General features: G+C 41.2%; 1 protein-coding gene and 2 pseudogenes across 3 annotated transcripts in view; 2 read left to right on the forward strand and 1 right to left on the reverse strand.

Moving 5' to 3' along the window:
• Positions 1-1,587: 1,587 nt before the first annotated feature.
• LOC148863013 (AAA-ATPase ASD, mitochondrial pseudogene) lies at positions 1,588-4,130 on the forward strand (annotated as a pseudogene). The gene has a single exon (XR_016110684.1). The product of XR_016110684.1 is annotated as an AAA-ATPase ASD, mitochondrial pseudogene (transcript).
• Positions 4,131-5,165: 1,035 nt separating this feature from the next.
• On the forward strand, positions 5,166-8,284 carry LOC148863014 (AAA-ATPase ASD, mitochondrial pseudogene; annotated as a pseudogene). Its single transcript, XR_016109562.1, has one exon. The product of XR_016109562.1 is annotated as an AAA-ATPase ASD, mitochondrial pseudogene (transcript).
• Positions 8,285-9,268: 984 nt separating this feature from the next.
• The window catches only part of LOC148863015 (DDT domain-containing protein DDR4-like), a 31,971-nt gene continuing 27,938 nt past the window's right edge, over positions 9,269-13,301 (reverse strand). The window contains exons 8-12 of the mRNA XM_088978977.1: positions 11,495-11,587; positions 11,262-11,385; positions 10,964-11,006; positions 10,659-10,847; positions 9,269-10,572 (exon numbers count right to left, since the gene is read on the reverse strand). Coding sequence (XP_088835103.1) covers positions 9,840-10,572; positions 10,659-10,847; positions 10,964-11,006; positions 11,262-11,385; positions 11,495-11,587 — 1,182 coding nt within the window. The 3' untranslated portion in view covers positions 9,269-9,839. The remainder of the gene's footprint in view (positions 10,573-10,658; positions 10,848-10,963; positions 11,007-11,261; positions 11,386-11,494; positions 11,588-13,301) is intronic.

Raw genomic sequence — 13,301 nt, forward strand, 5'->3', positions numbered from 1 at the left:
AAAAAGCCTATTCTTTATTGGAATTCATGTTTGCATCAATAAAAAAGTACATTTCCAAACGCAGCTGTCTTGATTTTTTCTTGAAATGTTTAAAAAGACAAGTAGATAAAAGTTGAAGAGATAACCCATGTCTTTTCTACACTTTGTCTATAGGCAGAGATGCACAAGCAATCCTCCTTTGTATGGTTGAGACTTGAGATTGGGTCGAGGCCCCAATGCCTCCCAAATAAGAGTTCAGATTGGTGCCCCACAGGCGCCATATATGTACATCTCAACGTGCTTTGGCCTGAGGAGATGTTCCTAATACACAATTTGGGATGTACTGTGGGACATCCATGCCAATTCGCTAAATAAATAGGATAATAAAGTCCAGAATTGATGAAAAGTTCTTTTATTCTATTTTCCATCTACAGTGTACAGTCCAAGAAAGGTTGCAATCTCTCTCTCTACCAGTCCAAGTCAAAGAAAGGTTGCAACCTCTCTCTCTCTATATATATATGTTATTGGCTGGAAAATTGATAAGAGGGATTTGCATACTAGTCAACCAAGAAAAAAAGAAAAACAACAGGCGAATGACAAGAGACTTGCATACTTGCATCAAAGCTTTTCATTAATATATTTGCATTTTCTCTATATTTAAACTCGCAGCTAAAATTCTTTGGTGTCCATCTTAATTACTTTTACATTTGGAAATGGAGTCAACTAAAAATATTGTGAAGTAGAACAAAAAACCACAATCACAGATTAACTATATATATATATTATCCTTTATGTCTCCCATGTTAGAGTCTGGATCTACGATCTACTCCTCACAACACCCACACCCACACAACACGACGACGACTCCTGAGTGGACTTATTAGAGCTGCCATATTCACATAAATGAATTGTTTTATAAAACAGTCGATGACAGTTGGAGACACGGCTCACCTCATGAACTCTTCTTAGTAAGGCTGCAACTTGGGTCGGGTTTGCTTGAACCCAACCCTGACCTAATTCGAAAAAGTTGGGTTATGTTGGGTTGGGTTGATGCTCGGGTTAGAGTTAGGGTTAGGGTTGAAATTCATGAGCCCAACTTTACTTCGGGTTAAGTTAGAATTGACCCCTTAGGCAACTCAACTCAACCCCAACCCGACTCTATAATACATGTCATATATAAATATATGTTATATGTAATATACAACATACATTGATTTGTTTAGATGAATGATATTTGTATAGCCCCCACCACATAGTATCATGTATTTCTTTTAAGATAATCATTTCACTTAATCCTAATCAAAAAGATTAAAACCTTAAAAACATTATTTTATGTTTTTTGAAAATTTTATTCTTCATTTCCTCTCTATTGTTTGCCACCCATAAAAGATCTGCGTAAATCATAACTCATAATAAACTATAATCATTTTTAACACTTGTTTTACTGAATTTTGTTCCAAAGGCTCAGTTTGGAAGGAGTACAAATACAAATATGTACAGCACAAATATATACAAAATAATGCAAAAAACAAGGTTTTGCACTCTACATATTTGCATTTGTACTCCTTCCAAATTGAGCCAAAAGAATTAAAAACAAAAAACATCAACAAACAAATACCAATGAAATATAGGATTAATATATGTAGTAAAAGTTGAATTGAGATCTAAAATCAAGAAATTATATGAAGTTTTAAGGAATGGGAAGAAGGTTGGATTGGGCCCAACCTAAAACTGATTTCATATTGGATTAGGGTTGGAGGAATTTAATTAAAGTTAAAATTAGGATTGAATTAGGGTTAGGATTAGAGTTGGAGGTTTAAAACTTAAGTAGAATTGGACTCAACCCGAACTAACCCGACCCGACTTGCAGCCCTACCTCTTAGGACTAGGGGCCGGGGAGCTCCGTCCCGTCCTCCACCAATGTGATGAATTGGAAGGTGAAAGGCACATCTCTTTTTCTTCTTCTGTTGACTCTCGAGCGGCTAAGAAAAGAAAACGAAATTCCTAATTTAATTTAATAAAGTATAAACACTCCCCATCCATCATTGTTCAATGATCATTTTATAATAATACTTATTCACCTTTTTTGTTTGGAACGTATCGACACCGCTTTTTGTTTTACCTTTTCTTTCAATCCTTGCTCACTAAGAATCAAATAATACTCATTGACCCACTTGCACTTCATACGCACACGCTGACGAGCATGCCACATAGACTCTCTCCCTCTCTCTCTTCTCTCTGCTCTCCATATAGACCCCCCCAGTCCCCAACCCAAACCAAGCAGTTCCACATCTTCCACGATGGAGCACATCTCTGCGCCGGCGGCCCATCAAAGGCAAGGAAGGATGATGATGAGCGGGGAAACGTGGGCACAATTAGGGTCCGGCATAGCAGGCATAATGTTCATGTATGCCATGTTTCAGCAATACTTTCCTCGGCAGCTTACCGGTTTAATCGGCTTTTACACCAACAAATTGGTGGCCTTCGTCTACCCTTACCTTACTATTTCTTTCGAGGAATACAGCGGCGATCGCTTCAAGCGCAACGACGTCTACTCCGCCATCGAGTCCTACCTCACCTTCAATTCCACCATGAGTGCTAAGCGCCTCAAAGCCGACATCGACAAGAACTCTAAGAATTTCGTACTCAGCATGGACGATAACGAGGAGGTCACCGACGAGTTCAACGGGGTTAAGCTTTGGTGGTCTTCCAACAACAGATCGAACCCCACTCAGTCCATACCCTTCTATTATGCCCCTTCCTCTTCCGAGAGGCGCTTCTACAAGCTCACCTTCCATCGGCGCCACCGCGACCTCATCACCCGCTCCTACCTCAATCATGTCTTGGACCACGGCAAGGCCGTCCGCCTGCAAAACCGCCAGCGCAAGCTTTTCACCAACAACCCTAGCTCCAATTGGTACGGTTACAAGAGTACGGTTTGGAGTCATGTGGTGTTCGAGCATCCGGCGACCTTCGACACGCTGGCGATGGACCCCGTCAAGAAGCAAGATATCATCGACGACCTCCTCACTTTCAGCAAAGGTAAGGATTATTACAAGAAGATTGGCAAGGCATGGAAGCGGGGATATCTACTCTACGGCCCTCCTGGGACCGGCAAGTCCACCATGATCGCCGCCATGGCCAATCTCTTGGATTACGATGTTTACGACGTCGAGCTGACGGCCGTCAAGAACAATACGGAGTTGAGGAAGCTGTTGATCGAGACCAGCAGCAAGTCCATCATTGTGATCGAAGACATCGATTGCTCGCTCGACCTGACGGGACAGAGGAAGAAGAAAAAGGAGGAGGGAGACGACGACGAGAAGGACCGGCTTCCGAAGCCTCCCAAAGAAGAGGCCAGGGAAAAAGACAGCAAAGTTACTCTCTCTGGGCTTCTGAATTTCATCGACGGACTGTGGTCTGCCTGCGGTGGCGAGAGGCTCATCGTCTTTACCACCAACCATGTGGAGAAGCTGGATCCGGCTCTCATAAGGAAAGGTCGGATGGACAAGCACATCCAGTTATCTTATTGTTCGTATGAAGCATTCAAGATTCTGGCCAGGAATTATTTGAACCTGGACTCCCACAGACTGTTCGGCACCATTGGCAGGTTGTTGGAGGAGGCCAATATGACCCCCGCCGATGTCGCCGAGTGTTTGATGCCTAAGACTCTCGGTGTAGATGCTGACACTACTTGCTTGGAGAATCTGATCAATGCTCTGGAGACTGCCAAGGAAGAAGCCAGGTTGAAGGCGGAAGAAGAAGAAGAAGAGGCCAAAAAGAAAGACGAGGCATCGGCTAAAGAGAAAGAAGAGTCGTCAAAAAATGGAATTGTAGTTCATGAGAAAGAGAAAAATACCAACGAAAAAAAGCAGGATTAGAGAATCTTCACGGCCGGCAGAGAAAAGAGAAAGAGAAAGAGACCAAGGAAAAGAAATGGGTAGCTTTGTTTCTTTTTTTCTGGTTTTCTCCTTTCTGCATATATAATGTAATGTAATCCTCTGGAGTTCATCTTATTGTATGTACTTTTCCTTTTGAAAAGCTTCCCTGCAAGTCTGTCTTTGCCCTTCAAATCATTCTCCATTGTCATCATGGAGATGGGAAAATCGAGACTAGACAAACTGATTTGGGCTTTTCTCTGTTTCGCTTTACCACTTTTTGACAAAATTAGTCGTCGTCGTCATCGTCATCATATCATCGTCATTATTCCCTAATAATATCGGATTGGCTCCATGAGTTCTGTTCGGCTATTCTGGCTGTTCTGTTCAATTTAACTAGTAAGAAATCAAAAATATTAATGAATAGAATGCATAACATGTACCACAAATGATAATCATTAAAATATGAATAAGAAATAACCTGAGGTTAACATACAAAGAGAGAGAGAGATCCAAATCTCAAGTAACATAAAAAAATTCTTTCAAAATGGAAAAAGACACTTGTGAACTAAAATTTGAGATAGTTGAAAAAGAAGATTAGGGACCAAACAGCAACACACAATCCCCTTGACGCCCTGAAACTGGGTTGCTAGGAACAAAGTCTTTTAAGGAAAAGAAAAAGCTCTCAACCGTTTGATATATAAAAGTTATGAGGATGGTGCTGGATATATGGGCTCATAATCAATGTCGTGGGTATGAATAGTATCAGGGTTGAAAAACTTATGGCTGATTAGAGGATCCAATTTGGATAGACATAGAGGTATATATCTGAATCCGGTCCAATAAGAATCCAGGAAATATTCCACCGACATATGGGCCAATTAGAATTTGATTCACTCGTATCCAGATATCCGATTTGACTCAAACCTTAATAAATTTGTCTGAAAATAGTATAAATCTGTAATATTTAAAAAGACAAAATATGCTTTATCTAAATCTCAAATCCAAATTAATACTAATTCTAAAGAAGTTTAAATAAATTAAACGAGCCACCTTCGAGTTCAAATCAGATTAAACCCAACCCATTTGCAAATTGCAGCCCTAGAAAAATTATGAGTGGTAGTTAATCATGGGGCGGTTTGATGTTGATGGAACATTTTTAATAAACTAATGCTTAGTTGATTTCTTAAATTGTAGAATTGCGAGCCAGTACTGAGCACACAGACAATATCTAATTGCTGAGGTTCTCAGGGAAGAAGAAATAATAGAATCAAAGAAAAGAGAACAATACATACGATGATGCCCACGATGTCTATGGTCATGATGATGGGGTTGGGGGAGATATGGTCAAAAATAGCAAGTGGGCTAACGGGGCTCATGTTGATGTGGGCTATGTTTCGCCAGTACTGCCCGTATCCATATGAGCTCCAAAGCTACACCGAGAGAAGCATACCCACAGACAGATGGATGGGTTTCTGCCGTCCTTACCTCCATATCTCAATCCACGAGTTCACCAAAAATCGCCTTGAGCGTAGCCAAGTCTATGCTGCCGTCGAGGCCAACCTGAGTGCCAACGCCTCTAAGAGCGCAAAGCGGCTCAAGGCCGAGATGGGTAAGGACTAAGGACAGCACCAGCCTCGCGCTCAGCATGGACGACCATGAGATGAGAGGGTGACGGATGATTTCCATGGCGCCAATGTTAAATGGGTTTATGTTCACGACTGATTCGGCGCCGAGATGGTCCATGTCTTACGATCCGGCAGAGCCCGAGAGAAGATACTACAGGATGACATTCCACAAGCGTGACCGGGAACTCATCACCGGCTCTTACTTGGCGCATGTGGTGAAGGAGGGGAAGGCGATCAGGGTGAATAATCGGCAAAGGAAGCTCCACACCAATGTCTCTGGCTATGACCGGCTGAGCTACAGGGAGACGAAGTGGAGTCACGTAGATGACCTCCTCAGTTTCAGCAAGAGCAAGGACTACTACGCAAAGATTGTCGATGGCCAATCTCTTGAATTATGATATTTACGACCTCGAGCTCAAAACAGTTAAGGATAACAGGGAGTTGCGGAAGCTATTGATTGAGACGACTAGCAAATCTATCATCGCGATCGAGGACATCGATTGCTCCCTCGATCTCACTGGCCGAAGAAAGGAGGCGAGGAAGTCAGCAGACAATGACGACAAAGAGGGAAAGAAGAATTGCTGTCCCATGCGCAAGGAAGAGAGTATCAATAGCAGCCAAGTTACTCTTTTGGGACTCCTCAATTTTATCGATGCTCTCTGGTCTGCCTGCGGAGAGGAGCGATTAATCATCTTCACCACCAACCATGTGGAGAAACTGGACCCTGCTCAGGGTAGGATGGACATGCACATCGAGATGTCGTACTGCAGCTTTGAGGGATTCAAAGAGCTGGCCAAGAATTATTTGGATGTAGAGTCACATTATCTGTTCGAGAACATTCAGCAACTGATGAGCGAGACCAACATTATGTTGCGCACCCTTGGAAACGGATACGCAACTCCCTCGAGCAATAACGCCGGAGCGCCGCTCAAAGAGGGCTCAGGATCACAAGATCACTGAAGAAGAAGAATTTGGTTAAAATGTCGTCGAATACCTTCCTTATTGGTTTACCTTAGGCTCATGGCCGTTACAAGGAAATGATTTGCAATGATTACAATTAGTGATCATAACGGCAATGATTCTCCATTCTCTCATCAACTCTAACGGTCTCTAGTGGTGCCCGTGGCTTTTACGTAAATACCCATGCCAGACCCGTACACGTCAGCAGTAGTAAGGGTAGTAAGCTTTTCATCCCGCTGGAACATTAAGGCTCGTAACACATTACCCAGCTCAGAAAACACCGAGGCATGCCTAGTCAACCTGATTCGAGTTCTTGAGAAAGCAAAAGGACCCGCCTATGCGGGAGAAAGGAGGTCAGCAACGATAAAGCAAAAGAGAATAACAAATCAGAAAACGAGTTCCCCTTGAACAAGAACACGGGGTGTAGAACAAAGAGCTATTACTATGTTCTATTAGAAAGCCAGGTCCTTGGCCCTAGGATTGTGTTATCTCCCAAGGCCAAGAGTCGAAGGCCCTCTTTGATAGCAAGAACTAAAACATGAGACAGTACATCAAGTGGTTTTTAAGTACTTATGGGTGTTTGGTAAAAAAGTGGAGAAGAAGTATTATTTTTTTAAAGAAGTACTTCTTTGAAAAAGTGACTTCAAATTGGCTTTTAAGTATTTTTTGAAAAAATACTTTTAAAAAAAAGGACGGATCAGTCCCTAATAAATTTCTATAATACCTAAAATACCCCCATGCCCAAAAAATCACTGTTCATCATCGCCTTCCCTGACCTGTCCCCACTCCCCAATCTGACGCTTCACGGCTTCAACTTCATCATCTTCCTTCCGCTCCTCCCTTCCTTGCTATGTCCCTTCATCTACCTCACCTCCCTGTCGACCAACTCTGTCATTGGAAACCTTTCCTCTTTCTTTTCTAGTCGCCAAATCTTGGCCCCTCTTTGTAAGTTCCTCTCCCGATGAAGGCCAGTCAATCTAGCTTGTTAGTTTCGGGTTAAGGTACCTTAACCCGAAGCTTCTTGGATTTGAGAGCTTACTTGCCAATCAATCTAGCTTTGAATTCATGCTTACCTGTTTACTTTGTATGAATTGCAGAGCCCCTTTTGGATTTGGGTCTCTGAGTTTCGACGGTTTAAATGATCTTGCAATCTGCTTCTGCGAGCTGGGTTTGTCTCACGTCTTGTTTGGGTTTCGCCTTCCGTTTATCCTCGTAAGATTGATAGAATTGGGGTTAGGAGTGGAGGTGGAAATGTAAGGAATTCCCAGTTAATTGGGTGTTGTGGGAAAAATTTATTTCCTGGAATTGTCTCCAGTAAGGTTTCTCGAAGATGGATTTGTAGAGCATGTATGCTTCCTTCGACCGATGGTCAAAATCCGAATCTGAGCATTGAGTTTTGCAATTCAGCAAGGCAGGATGCAAAAGTCTTGGTTGCTAAGCGATTTGCAGATGAATTGGACCATGGAGAACTTGCTCTAGAGCATATTCAAATGGCGTCGAGTTTTACTAGCTTCCAGGAAGATCTTGTGGTCGATAAACTCAGGACTCATCTAGGAGTAATTCACCCCATTCCCTCTCCTCCAATCAACAGGAATGTGGTGGGTCTTTTTGTCTTCTTTTTCTTTGTTGGGGTTGCCTTTGATAAGCTATGGATATCAAGGAAAAGAAATAAACAGAGCCATGATGCTTAGACTGGTATTTGAACACAGGTGCCTAGCCTACAAGCTTTTCTTTGTTCCTCGAGAAGGATTTACAAAGAAAAGAGTATGTGGAATGGGTGAACATGGTTCTCGGAAAACTGTGGAAGGTGTACAGATATAGTATTGAGGATTGGATCATTGGGTTGTGTCAGCTTGGAGACTTGTTCTCTGTTGTCTTCCCCTATTATGATTAGTTATTTATTATTATTATTATTATTATTCGAATCCACATAGCAACCCACAACCCACGTGGACTGCAGTTGAAATGTATATTATAAGTTTATAACATGTGAAAACCATTGTATATATGTACAAGTGAGGTGAGAGCTAAAATTGTCATTTGTGTCAATATAAGCATTTATGGGGAAAATAGCTTACCAAACATTTCCACCCCAATAAATGTTTAAAAATATAACAAGTGATTTAAAAAAAGTGGATTACCAAACAACCTTAAGTAATTATTAAAATAAGTAATTCTTAGAAGTGAGAAATACATTTAACAAGTACTTAATCATGCCGAAATGTCATGAGATCTTTGACAATAGGCTCGTTCAGAATAAACATATTTTTTGTTTTTTTTTCTTTGGATAACATTGGCCTATAGAGGGGACGATCAATTTATTGTTCGATTTAATTACTGATACTATGATTTCATACCACAATCCAGAAACAGGAAATTGTCGACTAGGTTGATGTCAATTCTCTGACCTGATTCAAAATTTCGAATGGATAGGCATAGACCTGTTCATGGGTCGGGTGGCCCGACAGGCCGGCCCCCGGATGGGCTTGAACATGGTTATAGGCCCGCAAGCTTAAAATCGGACCAAAAAACCAGGCTCAAATTTTGTCAAAATAACCCGGCCCAAGCCTGACCCGACCTAATATTAGACTTAAAGTGAATAATGTGATTATGTCCATTTGAATAAATTTTTTGATTTAAGAATGTAAAATTATGTTTTAAAATATAAAAAAAAGAAAAAAAAAACACTTGTCATTAACAGAAATATGCTAGACCCAAGCCCGAGCCCGAGCCCGGCCCATGAACAGGTCTAGACAGGCATATACCAGGTGGACGCTGTTTTAAGTCTTAAACTCCAACCAAGACATCATCAATCTTAAAATCTGGGGAAGGAATGAAAGAAACATTTGTTACCTCGTGAAGAAAAGTTCCATTACAACAAGAGTCAGTTATCTAATACATCATTCTGCCAACAGACCAACCAACCCCAGTGCTTTGAGCCACAACGTTGTTTTGATCCTGCAGAATGCAACCACGTGGCTTGAACATCTCAGCCAGTAAATTTCCGGGGGAGGGGGGTGTTATAGTACATTGATTGGATAACAACACACCAATCAAGGACATCCTACAAATCCCATCATCCAGTGGCAGTACATTGCTTTTGATGTAAAATTTAAATTTCGCTGCCCTATCTACACAATACTCTCTCAACATCATATTGTCTGTGCTCCCCTGGATAAATTACATTGGAGTGGAGTGGGTGCTCGCATTTTTCCATGGAAGGAGAGAACGCGATGGCCATAAACCCCTTCAAGGGGCTTTTAGCAAAATTTAGAAATATCTATTGTACACCCACCCTTCTTGATAAAGAGGACTCCTAACCCAGCTTTTCTTTCCAGCAACAGATAGTCCACATTCCACAAGCCTAGAAGAAGGCAGATCTTCAGAGAATACTTCAGAAGTTATCAGTATCATCATCCTTCATTAGCATACTAGGACTATCATCAAAACCAGTACCCGGAGCAACCTCATTTAAGTCCAGAAATCGCCTTTTCTTTACACCCTCGACTTCTTGGCCCGGGCTGCTGCTTGGTTTCTCAGGTGGCACAGCTTGCTCCCCTACTGTCTCATTGTAGTCTGGAATCGGCTCTTCAACTTTCATCTCCTCCTCATCTTCATTGACCTGGGAATCATCACTTTCCGTCGAGTATTCCATGTCATTGCTTGCATCTGAGTTGCCTTCTGATGCATCTGACTTCTCAGGTTTCGACTCAGCTTCAGAATCTGACAGCTCATATTGTCGATAATTTATTCGGTTTCGGGTGGCCCTCTTGCTTCGTCTCAGACCTGACTCCAGCTCATCAACAGACTTTAATTTAGTTCCCCTCCTACTACTACGACTAGGAAAACTCTTAGATCTGCGTGGCTCATCAGTATCCTCACTGCTAAAAGAATCATCTTCCTCCTCATCGTCATCTTCAGCATTTTCTTCATCCCAACTGTATTCCTCATCTCCCTCAGAGCTGCTAGAGACCTTCTTCCGCTGTTTCCGGCTCCTCAGATACTCCTCGTCATATACTGCTTCTCCAACTATATCATCATCACTGTCAAAGTCTGCTTCGTTATCTGAAACAGCTTCAACAAATTCTTTCTCTGAATACCTCTGTGGCCTCTGCCTTCTCCGGTTGCTACATGTCAAAAACACTTCTGTAATCAGATATATAATCACCAAGCCAAGACATTTCAAAGATCAAAAACAGAAGTCTTAACACACCTGCGGTCCAAATGTCCAAACTTGTGTTCCCCATCAGCCCCTTCATTATCATTTGATTTAGGAGATGCTGCATCGTGGGACATGTGATGAGGTGCTTGTGCAGGACCATTCCATCTACCGTTTGTTGAGGCTTCATGTTTCATAACAGCTTCCCTTCTAGAAACATGTTCTGGGGAGGGCTGTTTTCGCCTAAAATATAGCAATTGGACAATAAAATAGATACACGTCATGGCAATATCAGAGTAGCAAAACTAAAATGTCTTTTCATCAGAAACAAAACATGAAGCACAAGGAAGGAACCATACTTGGTTATTTTAATAGCCTCGTTGATTGACCGATCAAAATCATCTGCAATTTTGTTCAGATGCCATTATTTATCTAAATAGATAACCTCATATAATAGACTATATAACACAGTAAACTAAGGCGTACTAGTATAGGTCAATAAGTACTAAGAATATTAAATGTATCACGCCAATATGTCTTTTAAAAGGTGTACAGAATGATTGATGCTGACTTCTGTGTTTCTCTCCTCTTTAAGTAGGATACTGGAAAGGTGAAGCCCAATAATGTTTCCCTCTTGACTTATATAGTTCCTCTTACCAAAAGTATAGGTGACTGGTTTTCTGTCACGAAGGGAGCGTCCTGCAGCAAGCCCATCTGCATTCAAATAGCTATCAAGAAGTAGGGCCTGTCGATGCTGCTTTTTCAGCAGTCTCTCTTTCCTCTGTATAAACAGCAATTACAGAATGTAATTATTTGTTAATGGTATGTGCTTCACAAACAGACAACTTCTGTTTCTGAATCCTTAAAACCCAGTTAAACTACGTGAGTACCTTGTGAACCTTCTCAATCTCCGGAAGCATATCGATCTTTAGCTTCTTCCCAACTGCAACTTCTGTTCTATTTTTACTTGAAAAAAGTTTCTCCTGAGAAGAAATGGACAATGTCAAATAAAGGAGGTAAAGATCATTAAAAAAAGAAAAAAGAGGTATAATTGCAGCAGAGAGAGAGAGAGAGAGAGAGAGCCTGCCTTCGTATGTTTGGCAGAAACATTTAGGAGAAGATGACAAAAATGACAACCATGATAAGGTTGCCATAGAATCAGAAATAAAATAAAATAATATATAACAAGAAACAACATTCAGCCAAAATTGCAAGTAAAAAATGAAATTGACAATTATGAACCAATAGGTTCCCAAAAAGTGTTTTTTTGTCCACTAAATGGCAGATAAAATGAATGGTTACTAAAAGGCAATCATAACCATGGGATTTTTGACGTCTAATAAGAGAATCAATTTCTTCAGCTCTCAGAATTAACTACTCGTTCAGATGGATTAGAATATCAGTAAATCAACTAGTGGATTATATTGCAAGAAATTCCAAGGTAGTACAGCTAGCTGTGCTATGTGCCTCATGGTCATCAAAAATCAAATTCTAAGTTACCAATGGAACTGACAGTGATTAGACATCTCACAGTATCAATAAGCACCACTTCTGCTTAAAGGAATAGTTTGTTATATAGCTCAGGCCTTTCAAGGGAATGCAAATGTGCAAACATGGTGAAATGCTACAACGTTCCACTAAAAATGATGGTTTAAAAACAAATTGGTACATCTTCTAGGAGGATCATTAGTTATCTGGCACCGAAGTCTGTCATCAAAGTCCTACCACTCCACAGCCTTCCCAATCAGATCAGATACAGTGCAGGAGGTGTTGTCAGGAAACCTCAAGAGTCTAGTTGTGCAGGCAGGTGCTTGGGCATCATGACAATTCGCACAACGCACAATACTTGTAGCTTTTTGCTGATGCTCCAAGACAAAGAAAGAAAAATGCATTGAGAACCAAATATCAGATGAAAGGTACATTCAGTAAGGAGTTAAAGTTAAACACCAAACTTTTTATTTTATTTTATTAGGGTAACTGTAATATCTAGTTTCAAATTTAAAAGTACATAGCTGTAAAGAATGGTTAGCCTCAACCAACTATCCATGTGGGGTTGATTACATTTTCCCAGACCTCTACATTATTACAACAGATTACCTCAAAACATTTGTTCCCAGATTATCCCTTGCCTATCAATAGCATCAGCTGGCAATTTGCCGATTTGTATGTCCAGAGGAATCTTGCATTTACTTCAGCCACTAGCTTTCTAATCTCCTTCAACTGGTACCAATATTTCCAAAGGCCCTGCTTATTTTGGTTCAGTTAATGTGCCAATAGGCCCAGTACAGTTGGATCCCCCCCCCCACCACTGTGATATTTCTTAGATTTAGGGTCCTTGCCTACTTCAGATCATGCAACACTGCTAGCAGTTCAGACCTTATTTTCCAAACCAGATAGGCCCTGAGAAGATTGCCATGATGCTCCCATTAGGATCTCTGATACCCCTTTCCCTTTCCCGAATTCCCTGAATTGCCCAGGCTGCAACCATCAAAATTCAACTTAATTTGCCTACAGTAATGGGGACCACCCAAAAGAAAAATCACAACTCTTTGGATGGGTGTAGCAGCTATTATACCTCAGTTGTCAGTTCCTTAACAGATCATCACAAAAGAGAGGATAGCTATCTCTTTTTCAGGATTTAGACCCATGGGTCAGTTCCAGTTCCTTTTTTGGTCCCAACTATTATCGGGCTGGGAC

Source organism: Nelumbo lutea, chromosome 3 (genome assembly GCF_056320005.1).
Source record: "Nelumbo lutea isolate HS-2025 chromosome 3, American lotus-T2T, whole genome shotgun sequence".
Lineage (NCBI taxonomy): Eukaryota > Viridiplantae > Streptophyta > Magnoliopsida > Proteales > Nelumbonaceae > Nelumbo > Nelumbo lutea.